Source organism: Bidens hawaiensis, unplaced genomic scaffold, assembly GCF_021521415.1.
Source record: "Bidens hawaiensis isolate Kalapana, Puna unplaced genomic scaffold, B.hawaiensis_p1.1 tig00049650_1, whole genome shotgun sequence".
Lineage (NCBI taxonomy): Eukaryota > Viridiplantae > Streptophyta > Magnoliopsida > Asterales > Asteraceae > Bidens > Bidens hawaiensis.
In genome coordinates, this window is record NW_027498878.1 from 87294 (window position 1) to 106618 (window position 19325).

The 19325-nt window shown below is 37.8% G+C and overlaps 2 protein-coding genes across 2 annotated transcripts; both read right to left on the reverse strand.

Annotated features, from left to right (window-relative positions):
* Window positions 1–649: 649 nt before the first annotated feature.
* On the reverse strand, window positions 650–15145 carry LOC143598115 (uncharacterized). The gene is made up of 5 exons (XM_077076418.1): window positions 14846–15145; window positions 2765–2839; window positions 2515–2654; window positions 2287–2424; window positions 650–957 (listed from the first exon to the last, which is right to left on the reverse strand). Exons 1-5 carry the CDS (start codon window positions 15108–15110, stop codon window positions 709–711), a joined length of 867 nt encoding a protein of 288 aa, XP_076932533.1. The 5' UTR covers window positions 15111–15145; the 3' UTR covers window positions 650–708.
* Window positions 15146–16341: 1196 nt separating this feature from the next.
* Window positions 16342–18784, reverse strand: LOC143598116 (transcription factor TGA7-like). The gene is made up of 8 exons (XM_077076419.1): window positions 18690–18784; window positions 18534–18601; window positions 18376–18435; window positions 18221–18298; window positions 17697–17742; window positions 17338–17609; window positions 17023–17250; window positions 16342–16529 (listed from the first exon to the last, which is right to left on the reverse strand). Exons 1-8 carry the CDS (start codon window positions 18775–18777, stop codon window positions 16374–16376), a joined length of 996 nt encoding a protein of 331 aa, XP_076932534.1. The 5' UTR covers window positions 18778–18784; the 3' UTR covers window positions 16342–16373.
* Between the last annotated feature and the right edge of the window lie 541 nt (window positions 18785–19325).

A 19325-nucleotide genomic window follows, 5' to 3' on the forward strand; every position in this document is an offset into this window, starting at 1 on the left:
GCTCGTTTAAGGTACTACACGAGCTCGAGTCGAGCCAAGGCTTGTTTAAGGTTTTTCTCCAAAAATATAAAATAATTAAAAACGCATGTAAATTAATATAATAAATGATAAACGAGCCGAGTCTGAGCTTTAGAAAAAGAGTTAATCATGCCGAGCTCGAGCCTAGTCGAGTTTGGGCTCGGCTCGGCTCGGCTCGTTTACACCCATACTACGAGTACAATCAGTACGCCACCCCTAAAAGCGCATCAAGTTGACCATCACACCGGTCATTTATTTTATTTAAAAAGTTTAAAAAAACATTACAAAATGACAACCTGTGTGATCTTTTTCGCCCTATCATACTGCTCATGTGACCACTTTTTTCCCTACTATACGACTCAAAAGGGTATTCGATCTAACAGTTGCATAGCCGGTGCATAGCTAGTTTCTGGTCAACAGTTATGAGGCCATTGCTTTTTGAGTACACAAACGGTAAAACATATCATCATCGTACTCAGTAAATCCTACCAACAGCAAAGCCATGGTAAATCATATGATACAACTATATATAACAAAGTTTGTTGTGTATGAATAAAAGAAAATTATATCATAACGTATCAAGCATCTTATCTAAAGTCATATATACATAAAGTTTCTTGTATTGTATCTTTATAGCCATAAATACAACAAACTATACAATTAACAAATATACATTCTATAATTATCATATCAAACATCTAAAAAAGACATTGCAAAATGCAACTTAAGACGGTTATCATCCTCATCGGATGCAAGCTCGAGACCCTCGGCTGCTAGAAGCTGAGTGATTATGAGTTTTTTCTTCTCTTCTTCCGCTTTCTTTCTCAATAAATCCCTTTTCCGCAACACAAGCGTATGCCTTTTTAAAGTGTTGGTGTAATTCTCAATCGATGCTTTTTTCTCTTTTGCGAGAATCTTTCGTTCCTCATCCGGGTCAACCTAAAAATTTCACAACGGAATCAACTAAAAGTACAGAACTGTGAGAACCGCATAAACACTTTTCTTTTGTTTTGCTATCTTTTTATTGAATACTAATAAAGTTTTCGATAACTTTGACTATTCAACATGACCCGTTATTCCAACCGGGCATAAACTTGTCTGTATTAAAGTGATTCTCAAACAAGATTGCAAATTTTTAAAGTGATTCTCAAACATTTTTTAATGCACCGAAAACATTTATGCACTTAAAATATTATAACATAGAACAAAGTATGAAGTTTACCTTTGTATCACCAGACCTAGAAACATTCTCTTAGGCAACAAGATTAAGCTTGTCACATGCTATATAAACTTGATCCTAATCCAAATGCATTCATTATAAAAACAAACAACAACGCATTACACTTATCATCCATTTAATGTTAATCAGCAATATATTAGGTACACCAAATACAAGTGAAGCTCAACACACGATTATAAACTTTTTATGTGCAGTGGATTTAGGTGTTGAGTACCCGCGGACTGAAAATACCCGTTGAATAGAAGCTACCGATTACGCTTTGCAATGGCAGTGAGAGAAAACAAGGCAAAGAGAAACTACCAATAGTTGAGGAAAGTGAGATGCAGACGTGTAGTGCGAGTCCCAAGAGGTGAGTAAATCTACTTCCATTATGAAGATCGTATATATCACGATCCCCAACATAGAGAGAAGATTCGGGTGGCTACAAAAGTCCCTCGTATTTGGGGACTTACTGTACTCATCTTGCATATCACTCTCCTTAACAATCAGTTGGTTCCTCTCTCCCATGCCTTCTCTGTCCTCTTTTGCAAAGGAGTAATGATAGCTTTGATCCAACGAAAAATTTTCAATCAACGGTTCCTTAGAACGTAAATCCACCACAAACGAAAAGGTGTATAATTATGTATTGAACTACAATTGTAGTTGGTTTGCCTAATGAATTGGTGATTAACAACATTAACTGAATGGTAAATGTCATGCATTTTGGTGGTTGATTTTTTAAGGAATGAACTTAGCAAGGGAACAGGTTATCAGACGTGGCAAACTTATTTTTGTTGGTTTGGAAAACTAGATAGGTAACACCAAAATTGAAACTTGTGTTCTATGTTGTAATAATATTCATAATTTAAGTGCATAAACGTTTATAAAAGTTGTTGATGTTTAAAAATAACTTTAAAGCATTGCATGATACACGCAAGTATATGGCTAGTTGGAATAATGGGTCAAAACTAGATAATCAAAATTGTATAAAACTTTATTAGAAATTGATATTTAAAAAATACATATAAACTTGCAATCATATATGATACCTTTGAACGTGAAAGACGCCGTACACGTATATTTAACTCACGCTGCTGCTGTTCGGCCCACGCCGCAATCGCCATGTCACCCCTTTGATCAAAAGCCTTGCGTTTTTTCATTAACCACTCCATCCATGCTTGAGATGCCTGCCAACACAAACAAGCAACGATCATAAAAAAATATCCATCTTTAATAAAAAAAAACTCGAAAGATTCAATCAAAACATTAAATAATACCTTCATTGGATTGACTCGGTTTTCCATATCATATTTCCTCCTTTCGTCACTATCTATCAACAACTCATAAGCTGCTTGAATTTTAATAAACCGAGCTTCAGCGGTTTCTCCTTCTTCTAGAGTCCCTCTGCCATCATAAACTACAAACATAAAACAAGATAAATGGAAAAAATGAGATTAAAAACACAGTTGATGTTAATATCATGTTACCATTTGAGAGAAACAATAAGGAAAGTAGTTAAGAACAAACCATCAGGGTGATAAAACTTTGCTAAACGTCTATACGCCAACTTTATTTCCTCGTCATCAGCATCTCCCTCAAGTTCTGCATAATTACATTTCAAATAAATTAAACATATTATCAAAAGGCTGAGTAAAACTACTTATATACCATGATTTTATCTTTATTTCCATAAAGATCATATTGCCAACAAACCAAACATGATCAACAATGATTATTACAAATGATTATCTAATTAAGATTATTTTGCATCCATAAATATGATTTATGCATCATTAAAAAACTAAAACCAATGACAATAGAATGAGTGTTCAGATTTGTGGCTAAACTGATTACTGTGATTTTTTAGCAAAAAGTGATTATAATTCTTATTATCTGATAAATTAGGATCAAAATAAAGTGATTACCAATTTTAGTAAATCCTCAAACTATCCTAGATAACTCGTTTGATTTTTTTTTTTACTATTTAAAGTGATTATGATTCCAACATGAAACGAAAACTAGGTTTTAGATTGGCATATCTAACCCATTTAACAAACGGGTCATGTTCGGGTTGACCTCTTTAATCAAATAGGTTGGCCTGCTAACCCATTTAACCCATACTTTTACAACCTGCCAACCAGGTTAATGCGTTTACAACTTCATTACTGTTGGGCGATGTGGTATCCCCGGACCCACATTTAGACAACTGCATATTAAAGGAGTTAGGGAGGTTATTTTTTTTAGCCGGCCCTAACCCTATTGGGCCCAATTGGGTTCTAGCTTGTTTAGCAAGGGAGTAGCCCTAATATGCGGTCTATAAATAGTCTCTTGTACTTGTTATTACATATCACCAAAATAATACAAACCTAATTACCCCGTGGACGTAGGTTGTACACCGCAACCGAACCACGTAAAATTCTCGTGTTCTTTATCGCTTTGATTTCTTGTTCGTGTGTGCCTTTTGTTCCTAACAACTGGTATCAGAGCAAGGATCACACTATAAACCCCAGCCGCCAGTCGCCACCAAACCCTAATCAGAAACCCTAGCCGCCGCTACAGTACCGCCGCCGCTACAGTGTTTCCGGCGTGTGAACAGTGCGCGCTACAGTACAATCTGTCTTTTGACCAGAAGAGGTCAAACAGTTCTGATCAGTATTGCAGGTTGCTTCCGTTAGAAACTCGGTAAAGATAATGACTGAGGACGGTAAGATCAGAATCGAGAAGTTTGATGGGCAGGATTTTGGATGGTGGAAGATGCAAGTCGAGGACTTGTTATGCCAGAAAGATTTGCTTCCATGTTTGAGAGGTCAAAAACCCGAGAATATGAAGGATGAAGAATGGGCCGATCTAGACAGGAAAGCCCTAGCAGTCATCAGATGCACGTTGGCTAAGAACGTTGCTTTCAATATAGTGAATGAGACCACTGCTAAGGGTTTGATGACCGCGTTGTCAAACATGTACGAGAAACCTTCCGCGTCTAATAAGGTATTCTTAATTAGACAATTGGTGAATACGCGTATGCGGGAAGGTGCGTCTGTTACCTCTCATATAAATGAGTTCAATTCTATCATATCCCGGTTATTATCTGTTGATATTAAATTTGATGATGAAGTGCAAGCTTTGCTATTATTGTCCTCGTTACCTGAAAGTTGGTCAGGAACAGTCACTGCCGTTAGTGGTTCAGCCGGAACCACCAAACTCACGTTCGAGGGTATTCGTGACTTGATCCTAGGAGAGGATATCAGGAGAAAGAATGCAGGTGAATCATCCAGTACTTTGCTAAGTACTGAGGGAAGAGGTAGAAAGAAAGATAAGAGGGTAAGTAACAGGGGAAGATCAAAATCAAGAGACAGAAAGGGGAGTTCAAAAACAAGAAACGACATAAAGTGTTGGAACTGTAATGAGAATGGTCATTTCAGAAGTCAATGTACAGAACCACCCAGAGACAAGAAAGAAGTGAATGTTGCCTCCTCAACAGCATCAGATTCTGATGATGCATTGATCTGCTGTATTGAGGATATAGTCGAGTCCTGGATTATGGACTCAGGTGCGTCGTTTCATGCTATCTCAAGCTCGAGAAAGATGAAGAATTTCAGACGGGGCAATTTTGGTACTGTAAGTCTTGCTAATAACCAAATCTTGGAAATTACTAGGTTGGGAGATATTGACTTGAAAACAAGTTTTGGAACAATTTGGACATTGAAAGATGTCAGGGTAATTCCAAAATTGAAAAAAATGTTAATTTCCATTAGGCAATTAGACGACCAGGGTTATGATGTAACATTCGGGGGAGGACAATGGAAGGTCGTCAAGGGTAGCATGGTAATTGCCAAGGGAAAGAAACGGGGTACTTTGTATATGGTTGAGGTTTCTGCAGGTAGTGCTAATGCAGTAACGAGTGGACCGAGTCTATCAAAGTTGTGGCATCAACGACTCGGCCACATGAGTGAGAAGGGCATGAAGATGCTTGTCGCCAGAGGAAAGCTTCCAGATCTTAAAAGGGTTGAATCTGAATTCTGTGAACCATGTGTTTTTGGAAAAAAGAAGAGGGTATCTTTTGTGAAGACAGGGAAAGCACCTAAAGCTCAGAAATTAGAGCTTATCCATTCAGATGTTTTCGGACCAACACGTGTTGAATCCTTGGGAGGCTCGAGATTCTATGTGACTTTCATAGACGACGCCACACGCAAGGTATGGGTTTACTTTCTTAAAAATAAATTTGAAGTATTTGATGTTTTTAAGAAATGGAAAACTGCTGTTGAACTTGAATCTGATCTGAAGGTAAAGTGCTTGAAGTCAGACAATGGAGGGGAGTACATTAGCTCAGAGTTCACTAGCTTTTGTGCTGAGCATGGCATTCGGATGATAAATACAGTTCCAGGTACTCCTCAGCAAAATGGAGTCGCAGAAAGGATGAATAGAACGTTAAATGAAAGAGCCAGAAGTATGAGGATAAATGCAGGGCTCCCTAAAATGTTCTGGGCAGACGCTGTTAAAACTGCTGCCTATCTTATCAACCGAGGTCTATCAGTTCCGTTGGGTTACAAAACACCTCAAGAAGAATGGAAGGGGAAAGCGGTTAATTATGAGCACTTAAAGGTTTTTGGGTGCAGTGCATATGACCTAGATCCGAATGCTGACAAGATAGATTCAAAAGCCAAGAAGTATGTTTTCATTGGTTACGGGTCAGACAAGATGGGCTACAAGCTTTGGGACTCGAAAAGCAGAAAAGTAGTCCGCAGCAAACATGCTACATTTAATGAGGCTGAGTTGTACAAAGATGTGATAAATCCAAACTCTAGGGTTCAGAAGCAACAGGTTGAATTCAAAATTGAAAACCAGAGATCTGAACCGATCCCCGAACCGGTTCAGGAACCCGCTACAGAAACTGAAGTCGACACAGTTCCTGAGTTTGAAGCTGGTGGAAATAATGAGTCAGAAGAAACTTCTGACAGTGGGAGTTCAGAGTCTGAAGACGAGGAGATCCCACAACAGCCTGACCAGACTGAAAATTGGGTCAGGAGATCCACCAGAGTTACTAAACAGCCAGAAAGGTATAGTCCCGGTCATTCCAATCCTTCAGTTAACTATATTCTTTTGACAGAAAACGGTGAACCCGAAAGCTACTCTGAAGCAGTCAAGATGAAGGATTCTCGCCAGTGGGAGAATGCTATGAAGGATGAAATGAGCTCTCTAGAAAAGAACAAGACATGGGACTTAGTCAAGCTTCCGCAGGATAAGAGAGCGTTGCAAAATAAATGGGTCTTCAGGGTCAAAGAAGAACATGATGGGTCTAAACGATATAAAGCCCGTTTAGTGGTCAAGGGTTTTCAACAAAAGAGAGGAGTTGATTATGATGAAATATTCTCTCCCGTGGTGAAAATGACTACCATCAGACTTGTTTTAAGTCTTGTAGCAGCAGAAGATTTACATCTAGAGCAACTAGATGTGAAAACGGCATTTCTACACGGTGATCTTGAAGAAGACATTTATATGATGCAACCTGAAGGGTTTCGGGTTGTGGGGAAAGAAAATTGGGTCTGCAAACTAAAGAAGAGCTTGTATGGTCTGAAACAGGCGCCTAGACAGTGGTACATGAAGTTTGATAATTTCATGGAGAGGTCGGGGTTTAAAAGATGCCACATGGATCATTGTTGTTATCTGAAGAAATTCAACAACTCTTATATCATATTACTGTTGTATGTTGATGATATGTTGATTGCAGGATCTGATATGAAGGAAATAAGCAAGTTGAAGAAACAGATGTCCCAAGAGTTTGAAATGAAAGACTTGGGTGCAGCAAAACAGATACTGGGAATGAACATCACTAGAAACAAGAAGGCAGGTACTCTAACATATCCCAGGAAAAATACATAGGGAAAGTGTTAGAAAGGTTCAAGATGAATGATGAAAGAACCAAGCCTAGGAATACTCCATTGGGAAGTCATTTGAAGCTCACCAAAGATCAGTCTCCTAAAACTGAAGAAGAAAGATCGAAGATGACCAAAGTCCCATATGCATCAGCAGTCGGGAGTCTAATGTATGCAATGGTTTGCACTCGACCAGATGTTGCTCATGCCGTTGGGGTTGTTAGTCGGTTTATGTCAGATCCAGGAGAAAAACATTGGGAGGCTGTCAAATGGATACTTAGATACTTGAAGGGTACTCAGAAGATGGGGTTATGTTTCAGAAAAAAGGATGCCATACTCAGAGGTTACACAGATGCTGATCTGGGTGGTTGTAAAGGGACGTTCAAGAGCACTACCGGGTATGTTTTCACAGTGGGAGGGACAGCAGTTAGCTGGATGTCTAGACTTCAGAAAAGTGTGGCTCTGTCAACTACAGAAGCAGAATACATGGCTGTTGCAGAGGCCAGCAAAGAACTAGTTTGGTTGAAGACTTTTCTTGAAGAATTAGGAAAACAACAACCCGACTACTCATTGTACTGTGACAATGAGAGTGCAGTTAAACTTGCAAAGAATCCAGTGTATCACGGAAAGACAAAGCATATAGGGATGAGATATCACTTCGTGAGGGGGTTGATCAGTGAAGGAACAATCAGTCTGAAGAACATCCCAGGTGCTAAAAATCCAGCTGATATGTTTACCAAGTGTGTGGTGCTGGATAAGCTGAAGCTTTGCATAGCTTCAGCTAGTCTCCAGGAATAATGTTGAGGAGACAAGGGTAATTAGGATGGTTTGAAGATCAGGAGGGATTTTCATTTACAGAAGTACAGAAGAGATGGTGCATTTCTAGGTCCGAAGACACCAAGTGGGAGATTGTTGGGCGATGTGGTATCCCCGGACCCACATTTAGACAACTGCATATTAAAGGAGTTAGGGAGGTTATTTTTTTTAGCCGGCCCTAACCCTATTGGGCCCAATTGGGTTCTAGCTTGTTTAGCAAGGGAGTAGCCCTAATATGCGGTCTATAAATAGTCTCTTGTACTTGTTATTACATATCACCAAAATAATACAAACCTAATTACCCCGTGGACGTAGGTTGTACACCGCAACCGAACCACGTAAAATTCTCGTGTTCTTTATCGCTTTGATTTCTTGTTCGTGTGTGCCTTTTGTTCCTAACAATTACTACCCATCAACCCATTTGACACATTTATATAAATAAGTTAAAACGGGCTGTGTTTGGGTTACACGATTTTTAGTGTATGTGGTTAGGGTTGATGTTTTTCATGAATAAATATACGGGTCACCAACCCAACACAATTGACATCCCTAGACTCACTTAAGAGAAAAATACACATCCAAACACACCATAATTAGCACTTGGTAAGAACAAACACTAAAAAATTAAAACTAGGGATACAAAAGAGCCAAGCCGGCTCATGAGCTACTCGAGATCGGCTTGTTAGTTAATCTTGAATAAAAAGAATAAATTGAATAAATCATGGGTCAATAAAGAGTATTTCTAGGAGGAGTGATCCTAGGAGCAAGATTAGGTTCTGTTATTATTTAGTCTTTATGGCTGAATATTTTGTGTCTTATTTTTAGCAAATTTCCTTTCTTAGTTACCTAGCCTACCTAATATAAAAGGGGCAGTCCTGCAGCATTGTAATCAACACAAACACAAAAATACTTTTGTTTGCTTTCTTTCAAGCAATAAGAATCGGGCTGTCTGTTTTGTTTTCTCTTGTTCTTGATTTGTGGTTTTGATCCAATTGTCTTCAATTGGCATCAGAGCACCAGGTTAAGAGTGTTCAGTTGCTTGAAGGCTCAGTCTTTTTCGACGGACAGAAGAAGAGAGTATCTCAGAAAGCAACAGAAAAGGCATGGCAAATCCAGCAAACCAAGGAGGACCAAGAGAAGCAATCCATGGAGGACCAAGAGAGCATACCTTGTCATTGCAATGCCCGATTTTGACTCCCTCAAACTACACTATCTGGGCTGTCAAAATCAAGGCTATTTTCAATGTACATGGTGTTTGGGAAGCAATCGAACCAAGGGCTGGAGTCGAGGTTGATCCGAAGAAAAACAGCCTTGCGATTGCATACTTGTATCAAGCAATCCCAGAAGAACTAGTTTTGCAGCTTGCTCATCTTGAGCAGGCAAAACAAGTTTGGGATGCTTTGAAGGCAAGATTCATCGGAGCTGAACGAGTTCAACAAGCCCGTTTGGGGCTGTTAGAAACAGAGTTCGAGGCATTGAAGATGAAGGAAAGTGAATCAATAGAAGACTTTGCTGGAAAATTAGGAGAAATCGTATCTAAAACAAACAGCCTTGGAGGGGAGATGGAAGAAAAGAAACTAGTTCGCAAGTTTCTTGGGGCTGTTCCTGATCGGTTTCTACCAATCGTAGCCTCAATCGAACAATTTGCTGATCTGGATACTATGTTATTCCAGGAAGCAATCGGGAGATTGAGAGCCTATGAAGAAAGAATAAAATCAAGTACTAAAGGTGGCGACCAACTCCTATTATCCTATGAAGATTGGCAGAACAGAAACCGCGATCAAAAGGGTTCTGGTCGGGGACGTGGGTCTGCTGGAAGGAGTAATAGAGGCCAAGGGAGAGGCAGAGGTCGATCATCTTCGAATGGTGCGAAAGCTGAAGAACGACAGCATTCAAAGGGGAGGGATAGATCAAACTTGAAATGCTTCCGATGTGATGGGAAGGGCCATTTCTCGTCTGATTGTCCCACAAAACGAAGAGATGAGGCAGCAAATCTTGTACAAGAAGATGGACCAGCACTGTTGATGACAGTTCATTCAGAAAGCAAGAAGGAATTTGTTTTTCTAAATGAAGATAAAGTGATTCCACAGCGGTATGATCAAGAATCAAAGGAAGACCACACATGGTTCCTTGACAATGGTGCAAGCAACCACATGACGGGTAATCGTGCAATCTTTTCCAAACTCAATTTCAACACGGTTGGAAATGTTCGATTTGGAGATGGTTCATACGTGAACATAGAAGGAAAAGGAATGATTATCTTAGCATGCAAGAATGGTGAACAAAAGATTCTTGAAGATGTCTATTACATACCTTATCTAAGAAGTAATATTCTTAGTTTGGGCCAATTTACAGAAATTAGATATTCGGTTCTCATGAAAGATGAGTACTTATGGATGCGAGATGCAGAGGGGAGACTCATCATGAAGGTGCTAAGGTCTTCAAACCGGCTGTACAAGATTGATTTGAAGGTGGCAGATCCGGTTTGTTTGCTGTCAAATTTGAAGGACGAGGTTTGGGTATGGCATGCCCGACTCGGGCATCTCAATTTTGACGCCATAAAGCTGTTAGAAAACAAGAATATGGCAATAGGAGTTCCAAAGATTGAGCACCCAAAACAGGTATGTGATTCTTGTCTTATTGGGAAACAAACTCGAACCCCTTTTCCTAATCAAACAAGTAATCAAGCCAAGAAGCCTCTTGAGCTAATTTATGCAGATGTGTGTGGTCCAATCTCTCCCTCCACAAAAGGTGGAAACCGGTATATGTTTCTAATCGTTGATGATTATAGCCGGTTCATGTGGGCTTATTTGATCAAGACAAAAGATGAAGTCTTTGAATGTTTTAAGAGATTCAAGAATCAAATGGAATTGGAGCTTGAAACAAAAGTTAAGAATTTGAGAACGGATAATGGTGGTGAGTTCGTTTCTCGTGCCTTTGAAGACCTTTGTAATCAAGAGGGGATCACACATCAATTCTCTGCACCATACTCACCACAACAAAATGGTGTGGTGGAGCGTAGAAATAGATCCATTTTGGAGATGACACGGACTATCTTGAAGGCTATGGAACTTCCACAAGATTTATGGGGAGAAGGAATAAGGCACTCTCTCTATATCCTAAATCGAGTTCCTACAAGAGCTTTAAAGGACAAGACACCGTATGAAACTTTAAAGGGCCGAAAACCAAACCTAGATCAACTCAGAATTTTTGGGTGTGTATGTTATGCAAAAATAATGACTACACATCTGAAAAAGCTGGATGATAGAAGCCGAAGACTAGTGCATCTTGGTGTTCAACCAAACACTAAGGCATATCGACTTCTAGATCCAACAACAAATAAGATCTTGGTGAGTAGAGATGTGGTGTTTGAAGAAGATACAAAGTGGGATTGGTCAGAATCATCAAGCAACAGTGCACCAGAAGTTACAGAATTTATTGTGCACACTGATTCTGAAACAGAAGACTTCTCATACTTTGATGCATCTACGGCTGACCTAAACCAGCCATTGGATGATCAGAGTCATGAAGAAAACAATTCTTTTGTTGATTCTTCAACTGGGTCAGATTCCAGCAGCCCCATGATGGCAGTAACAGGTAGAGGACCTATCCTACCAAGGGAACCAACTGATAGTGAAGGCGTGGGAGACCCATCTATGGCTGAAGATGAGGTGTTTGATGACACTCCAATTCGGGGTTATAGATCTATTGGTGAAACTTATGAAAACAGCAACATAAATTTACTCCTAATGGAAAATGAACCCAGAAACTACAATGAAGCTGCAAATAAAAAGGAATGGGAAGTAGCAATGCAGCAAGAATTGAAGTCGATTGAGAAGAATGACACGTGGAAGTTGACTGATCTACCACAAGGTCATAAACCCATCGGTTTGAAATGGGTATTCAAAGTAAAACAAGATGCAAATGGAGCAGTTACAAAACACAAAGCACGCCTGGTCGCAAAGGGGTATGTACAACAGTATGGGGTCGATTTCGAGGAGGTGTTTGCACCGGTTGCAAGAATGGAGACCGTGAGATTGATCCTCGCATTGGCAGCCTACTTTGGGTGGGAAGTACATCATTTGGATGTAAAATCTGCATTCCTCCATGGAGAATTAAAGGAGGAGGTGTATGTAACCCAACCGGAAGGCTTTGTGAAGAAAGGAAAAGAAAACCAAGTCTACAAACTAAGGAAGGCACTCTACGGTTTGAGACAAGCTCCTCGAGCATGGAACACACGCCTAGATAACACCTTAAAGTTGTTGGGTTTCATAAGGTGTAAACATGAGCATGCTGTGTACAAAAGGGTGACAAACAAACAATTGTTAATTGTGGGAGTGTACGTAGACGACATGATTGTCACCGGGGGGAGACAATCAGATATAGCAACTTTCAAGAAGGAAATGGAAGGCCGTTTTGAAATGAGTGATCTAGGATTACTCCAATATTACCTTGGCATCGAGGTAAGCCAAGGAAGTTGTGGCATATCTATAAAACAAGCTGGGTACGCTCGCAAACTACTGAATCTAGCAGGACTTGCAGATTGCAATGCAACAAAGTTTCCTATGGAGCCTGGTTTGAAGCTGTCAAAGAAAGATGTTGGAGCTGAAGTTGATGCAACCGAGTATAGGAAACTGGTGGGGAGTCTTCGGTACTTAACCCACACCAGACCAGACTTGAGCTACTCAGTTGGGTTCGTAAGTCGTTTCATGCAATCGCCACAACAAACACATATGCAAGCTGTCAAACACATTTTAAGATATGTTAAAGGGTCGACTGAACTTGGGATACACTATCCTAAGAATGGCAGCAAGGAAATTCTCGGCTTTAGTGACAGCAGTCACATGACCGATCTAGATGATGGTAAGAGCACAACAGGCCTTGTTTTCTTTTTCAATAATGCACCGGTAGCATGGAACTCTCAGAAACAGAACACTGTAGCTTTATCCTCGTGTGAAGCTGAATTTATGGCAGCCGCTACCGCAACTTGCCAAGCACTTTGGTTGAGAGGCTTACTTGCTGAGATAACAGGCTGGAAGGAAGAAATGGTGACCATGAAAGTTGATAACCAATCCGCCATAGCACTTATGAAGAATCCGGTGTTTTACGGAAGGAGCAAACACATTAACACGCGCTACCATTTCATACGGGAGTGCATTGAGAAAGAGGAGATAAAGGTTGAACACATCAGTGGGAAGTTGCAGAAGGCAGACATTCTTACAAAAGCTTTGCCAAGGCAACAATTTGCTGAAATGAAAGAGCTGTTGGGAATGAAGATTATTCAAGATTAAAGGGGAGATTGTTAGTTAATCTTGAATAAAAAGAATAAATTGAATAAATCATGGGTCAATAAAGAGTATTTCTAGGAGGAGTGATCCTAGGAGCAAGATTAGGTTCTGTTATTATTTAGTCTTTATGGCTGAATATTTTGTGTCTTATTTTTAGCAAATTTCCTTTCTTAGTTACCTAGCCTACCTAATATAAAAGGGGCAGTCCTGCAGCATTGTAATCAACACAAACACAAAAATACTTTTGTTTGCTTTCTTTCAAGCAATAAGAATCGGGCTGTCTGTTTTGTTTTCTCTTGTTCTTGATTTGTGGTTTTGATCCAATTGTCTTCACGGCTCGTTAAAAGCTCAAATCAATTCAAGCTTAATGAGCACAAACGTTAAACTACACTCGTTCAATAAACGATCCCGAGCCCAAGCTTTACTTATCGAGCTAAAGCTGAGACATGAGAGCCTAAACAATCCTACAATTTTTATTTAATGTACTATACACACACACACACACACACATATATATATAATGTGTGTGTATGTATATATATATGTGTGTGTGTGTATGTAGTGTTTGGATCTAATACAAATGACTTTATCGTGAGAAGTGTACAAATAATTAGAGTAATTATTATTACACCATATTATTTTTTATAACATAATTACTCTAGTTCAAAACTCTAATTACTCTAGTTATTTGTATGTTTAGTATGTTAATTTTATTTGTACCGGATCCCACCCCATATATATATATATATATATATATATATATATATATATAGAAAAGGGTTCAAATAAAAATATGGAGTTTCCTAGAAATAGTAAGAACCAATAGATTTTTTACATGTGGCATTACAACCTATGGTGAAATAACAATTTTAGGACACTATGTTAGAGGTGCACAAACCGGTTTGGGTTAAAACCGCCTCGGTTTGGTCAGCGAAAGTCAAAACGGGTTTACGATCGGTTTCAGTTCGGGTTGAAACTGGTTTCTTACCATGGTACGCTCGGTTTCGGTTTGGTTTTGATCAGTTTCAGTTCGGGTTTTGCCCGGTTTTGGCCGGTTTCAGTTCGGTTAACCGGTTTTGGCGGAGAAAATTACAAACCGGTTCCGAGCCTACGGTTTCAATCGGTTCCAAACCGGTTTCTACATAATCGGTTTCAAACCGGTTCGGTTTCGGTTCAGTTTTCGGATCGGTTCGGTTAACTGGTTTATTTGCCCACCCCTACACTATGTCGGTTATAATTGTGAAAGAGTAATTCTAGGAAACTATGTCGGTTTTTGGTAATTTTAAATCTCAACCATTGATTAACATGATCAAATGGCTATAATTTATTCCTAGTTTGTTTTAGGATAACCCTCCCCTATATATATATATATATATATAGCTATAGCTATGATAAAAATAACTAAATAGTACTCATTATGTTACATATAAAGTTTATAATTCAAAACAATTAAAAATGCATATAAACTAAACAATAAACGAGTTCTCGTAAGTCAAAACAAGCTGAGCTCGGGCTCATTTGCACCCGTGGTAGCAAATTCTCATTTCTATTCATATGTTTAGACTACATAGATAAACACTAACTTAACCATCCATAAGTATCTAATTAATCACAAAACTAAATAAACATGTTACCGAGTGTATCGTACGGAGACTTGTCATCGGTCCAACTAGCAGCCTTAACCACCATCCTCTGTTCACGGCTCTTGAATCCACTCCCCAATTTCACACCATCAACAACTCCGTACGATACTCGAGGTTTTGAAGAGTTAGGGTTTCGTAATGAATTGGAAGCAGTAACAGCAATCGATCGAGGACGGCATCTTGTTCGGTTGTAACAGAGTGTGATCGATGAGTATACGGCGTGATGCGGCCTGCAAATTGACCTCAAATTGCTCATTTTGATTGGGATTTGGGGTCAATTTGATGGAATTGGTTGTGAATTTGTGGGTTTTGAATATTATTATTAGGGTTTGGTTGAATTGAAGATGATTGAAGAAGAGGCGTAAAAGGAAACGGAAGAGGAAAACATATGCATTAATTTTGATCAATTGGATATGTCACGTGTAAATTTACGGGTACTACGCGAACCTGAGCTTGACTAAGACTTACCCTTTTTTGTTTTGAAGCTTGGTCTCGGTTTGTTTATAATTTACTATTTATGCATAAACAAGGAAAAAGGGCATAATTTTCTTATGCTTTATAATGATGGTTTGACCGTTTTGGAATGTTGGTTTGACTTTTTTAGATTGTTGGTTTGACCATTTTGGAAATTTGGATCTCTGCTTCGAGATAAGTTTTACACCAGTCGACTCGTATCCTTCTTCCGATCAAAAGCCTTAAAACATCGGTTTGAAACTTGGAAAAAAAACTAAACGACGTTAAATGTTTTTTAACGAAGGACCATTGAGACAAAAACAGTTGAAATGTTGAACCGTTGGTAGTGATTTTTAAAATTGAGATTATTATCGGCAATACACAAAAGATGAGATTATTTATTTCCAACGTGCCATTAATATATTGAAGTCCAAAATAATGGAATCGTACAAGTATTTCAGTGCTTGTGCTATAGCTCGAGCTCGACGTTGAAGTTAAACGAGCCTAAGATCGAGTCGAGCTTGGGGCGAGTTCAACTCGGTTACAAAAATGAACAAGCTCGACTCAGGTCATTTCAAATCAAGTTTTGATGCAGGAGTATCTCCTAATTTAAATTCTGATTTTTATTATCTTTAATATTTTGTGTTTATCTTGTTTCCAATTTTATCTCATTTTATTTTAGTATAAGTTAGGGTTGAAGTTTTTTAATTAGTTTTGTTCGAGCGAGCTACGAGCCACGATATTTTTGAACAGCTATATACATATATGTTGTTTTGGATTGTTTATTAAATTGTTCTTATTATTTATCTTAATTGAATATTAAAACTTATATAACAAATATATAATTTCAATTAAACAACTTAAAAAAAATTTAAATAGACTCATGCAAATTCTATTTTTGTTTTTAGTCTTAAATTTATATTTTATTTAGCTCTTGTTACAGTATACAACAACAACCGTACACAGGAAATTTCACAAATAGCAAAAGCTATTTAGATACAAAATGTAATTATAGACGGGCAAAATTAGTGACAAGTGATACACACGCTTTGATAGTTTCTTTAAACTAGCTACTAACAGCACGAGGACGAGATGCCCAAAGTGAGTTTAATACACGAAGACGTTGGAAGTATTCTCCCAATGCAAGCAACCCTCTTGAAGCTTGACGAACTGTCAAGATCCGAGACATTTGTTGTAATGTTCGATGTCGAAGGTGATCCGCCTACCAGTGGCGGATCCAGGAATTTTTTTTAGGTGGTTCCCTCTTAATTTATAAGGTGGTTCCTACGCGTCTTCTATATATCCGTACACTATTATTTCGAAACTCGGGTGGTTCCGGGGAACCACCCGTTTGTATGTTGGATCCGCCAATGCCGCCTACGAAAAAAAAGTATGGTTTTAATTATAAGAAAAAGAAAAAAAGCAAAATGAATCGAGATCAACTGTCAGTCTAAATAATGAACCAGTCCACTGATAGACCATCACTCGTAAAAAACCGCCCTGTTTAACTGGAGTCAGTTCAATTTATGCTAACTAACCCAGACGGGTTGGTTTTAACAACATTGATTTAAAGGTTTAGTTAGTGTTCACATTACTTTTTTTTTTAAATTAAAATGAAAAAACAACTAAGTTTTAGGTGTAACCCAACACTCTTTTGACTCAAAATAATTCTTGACTATAAATCCTAAACCCAAACCCGAACCTGCATATCTTACCTGGTTCAAGAAGTTCTCAAGTGATTCGAGCACCTCTATCATCGAATTCATAAGTGTATCATACTTTCCGCCTTCAATTACATTAATAGCAACACTTTGAGCCAAAGTTTGCTCGAGTTTATCAAGCCCTTGAGTCAACGCATCTTCCGCTTGTCGACAAGTGTGTCTTAGTCTCGACAAACTCACAACTTGTGTATCCGTTAACGGCTCAAACCGTGGCATTAACATCTACCAAAACCAAAATGTACATTAAAACACAAAGCAACACATTTTTGCAACATTTTTTTTTGTAACAACTAATAATATTAAACTTACATATAGAATTTCTGATGGCCTGAATCCGCCTAGCCATTGAAATAACCTCTCAATCGGAGACTTCCATGACCCGTGTAATAAATTAAATGTGTCGGTTTTTGCAGCCTCGGCTTTCATTTGAAAAAGAACTTGGTAGTGGTTTACTATATCGTCTACAAATACTCGAAGCTCCATATCGGTCACATCGGTTTGTAGGATAGTTGCAAGTTCAGACTCCTTGTTTTGTTGTTCAATAACCCATTGATCATAATTCTTCTCAAATGCAACAATTCCTAACACAAGAGTTATATAGAAATATATTGTTTATATATATTAAAAAAATTAAGAGTGACATATTATGTATTTGAGTTGGATGTTACCAGGTAATAGACCATTAACATTATTTGATAGGTCCATGTATGTAGCCTGTAACAATGTATGAAAAAAGGTTACATTATTTGTGACCAAAAAACATAGCAACATGTGAATCGTAATCGGTAAGGAGTAAAATATACAGATCAGTTGTGTCTGTTCATGAGAAAACCACAAACTTATGAGAAAACCAATTAAACTACTTCCAACCAACCAACTTTTTGATTTTTTTCATTTATTTTAATTATTAAGTTAGAAATGTAAAAAAGATTAAAAATAAATAAATAAATAAAATATATGCAGCTTACATAGTTACAACTTACAATAGTATACGTGTAGCGTACTAGTTACATATATTTAACTTCGTGAGGACACATTTTTATTTACATTTCTAACCTTATAATTGAAAAAAATAAATAAAAATTGTTTGGTTGGTAATAGTTTACTCGAGTTTTTTCATGATCCATTCTCATATTATCCCTTAACTAAACAAGTATGCTTTTTTCAGATACCAAGTTTCTCTTAGATTAACCTGTTTTCGAGTCATCTCAATCTCGTGCTCCAATTTGGCTAACTTAAGACGTCCCGATTCCAGTTCTTGAACATATGCCTATACGGTATATAATAAGAGAATAAGATCACGTTAACTTCAAATGCATACATTGCTTGAAACTTGATCTCGTATGCCTTTTTCTTCAAACGACTTTTTCGTGCAGCTTCACGATTTTGTGCTAGTCGTCTTTGTAACTAAAACATGTAGAAGTTCCCAAAGTATTATGTGTGTTCAAGTTAGGTCTGGTATTTTGACACAAAATAGTGCGTAAATAAGTGAAACAATCAATCACCTTATACGATACACTTTTCTCCAGATCTTGTGAAGATTTTAATGATTCTTGAGGATTGTAGTCAGGATAAAGAACACATAATTAAATGATAATTAGACCGGCGTCATATAATAAGAAATGATACATATGATCAAATTTTGATGTGTTTTCTCACGTTGTCTGTTAGCATTGTGTCGGGTTGAGATGCTGGTGAATTATGGCTCGTGTTCGGGCTAAGATGAACATCATATGTGTTGTCCCACATGCTACTATGTTGTTCTCCAATGGTTCCTAGTACATCTCAAAAAACATTAGTATGTTTCAATGTATGTGTGTGAGAAAGAGACATGTTGATGCATGAGTTAACACTTGAGAAATCTTTGAAGTACAAAAGGATGGATTATTGTTGGGATTTTATAAGCATGGAATTAAGTCCATTAAAATAATAAATATGTAAATAAATATAAATGGGTTTGTGTCATCAAATCATCTTAAATTATTTCCAGCCTTTAAAAAGTAAACTATTTTCTTTATGTTAAATCGTTTTAGAAAGATGTATTTTAAAGAAAAATATATGAAAGTCATATCAAATTGAAATTAAAAAGATAATGACATTAGCCTTTTGTTATGTTTAATTACTCATTTTACTTTTCACTTACTTATAGTTTAAGATTCCAACATTAGTTTTAGCAATGGTTGTTTTTATTTAAGCATTAAAATAAATAATTTTATTTATAAACTTAGTATTTAAATTATTTTACTTAAGCATTAAAATAATTAAATCAAATTTCTTAAGCTTTAAAATATTCAATA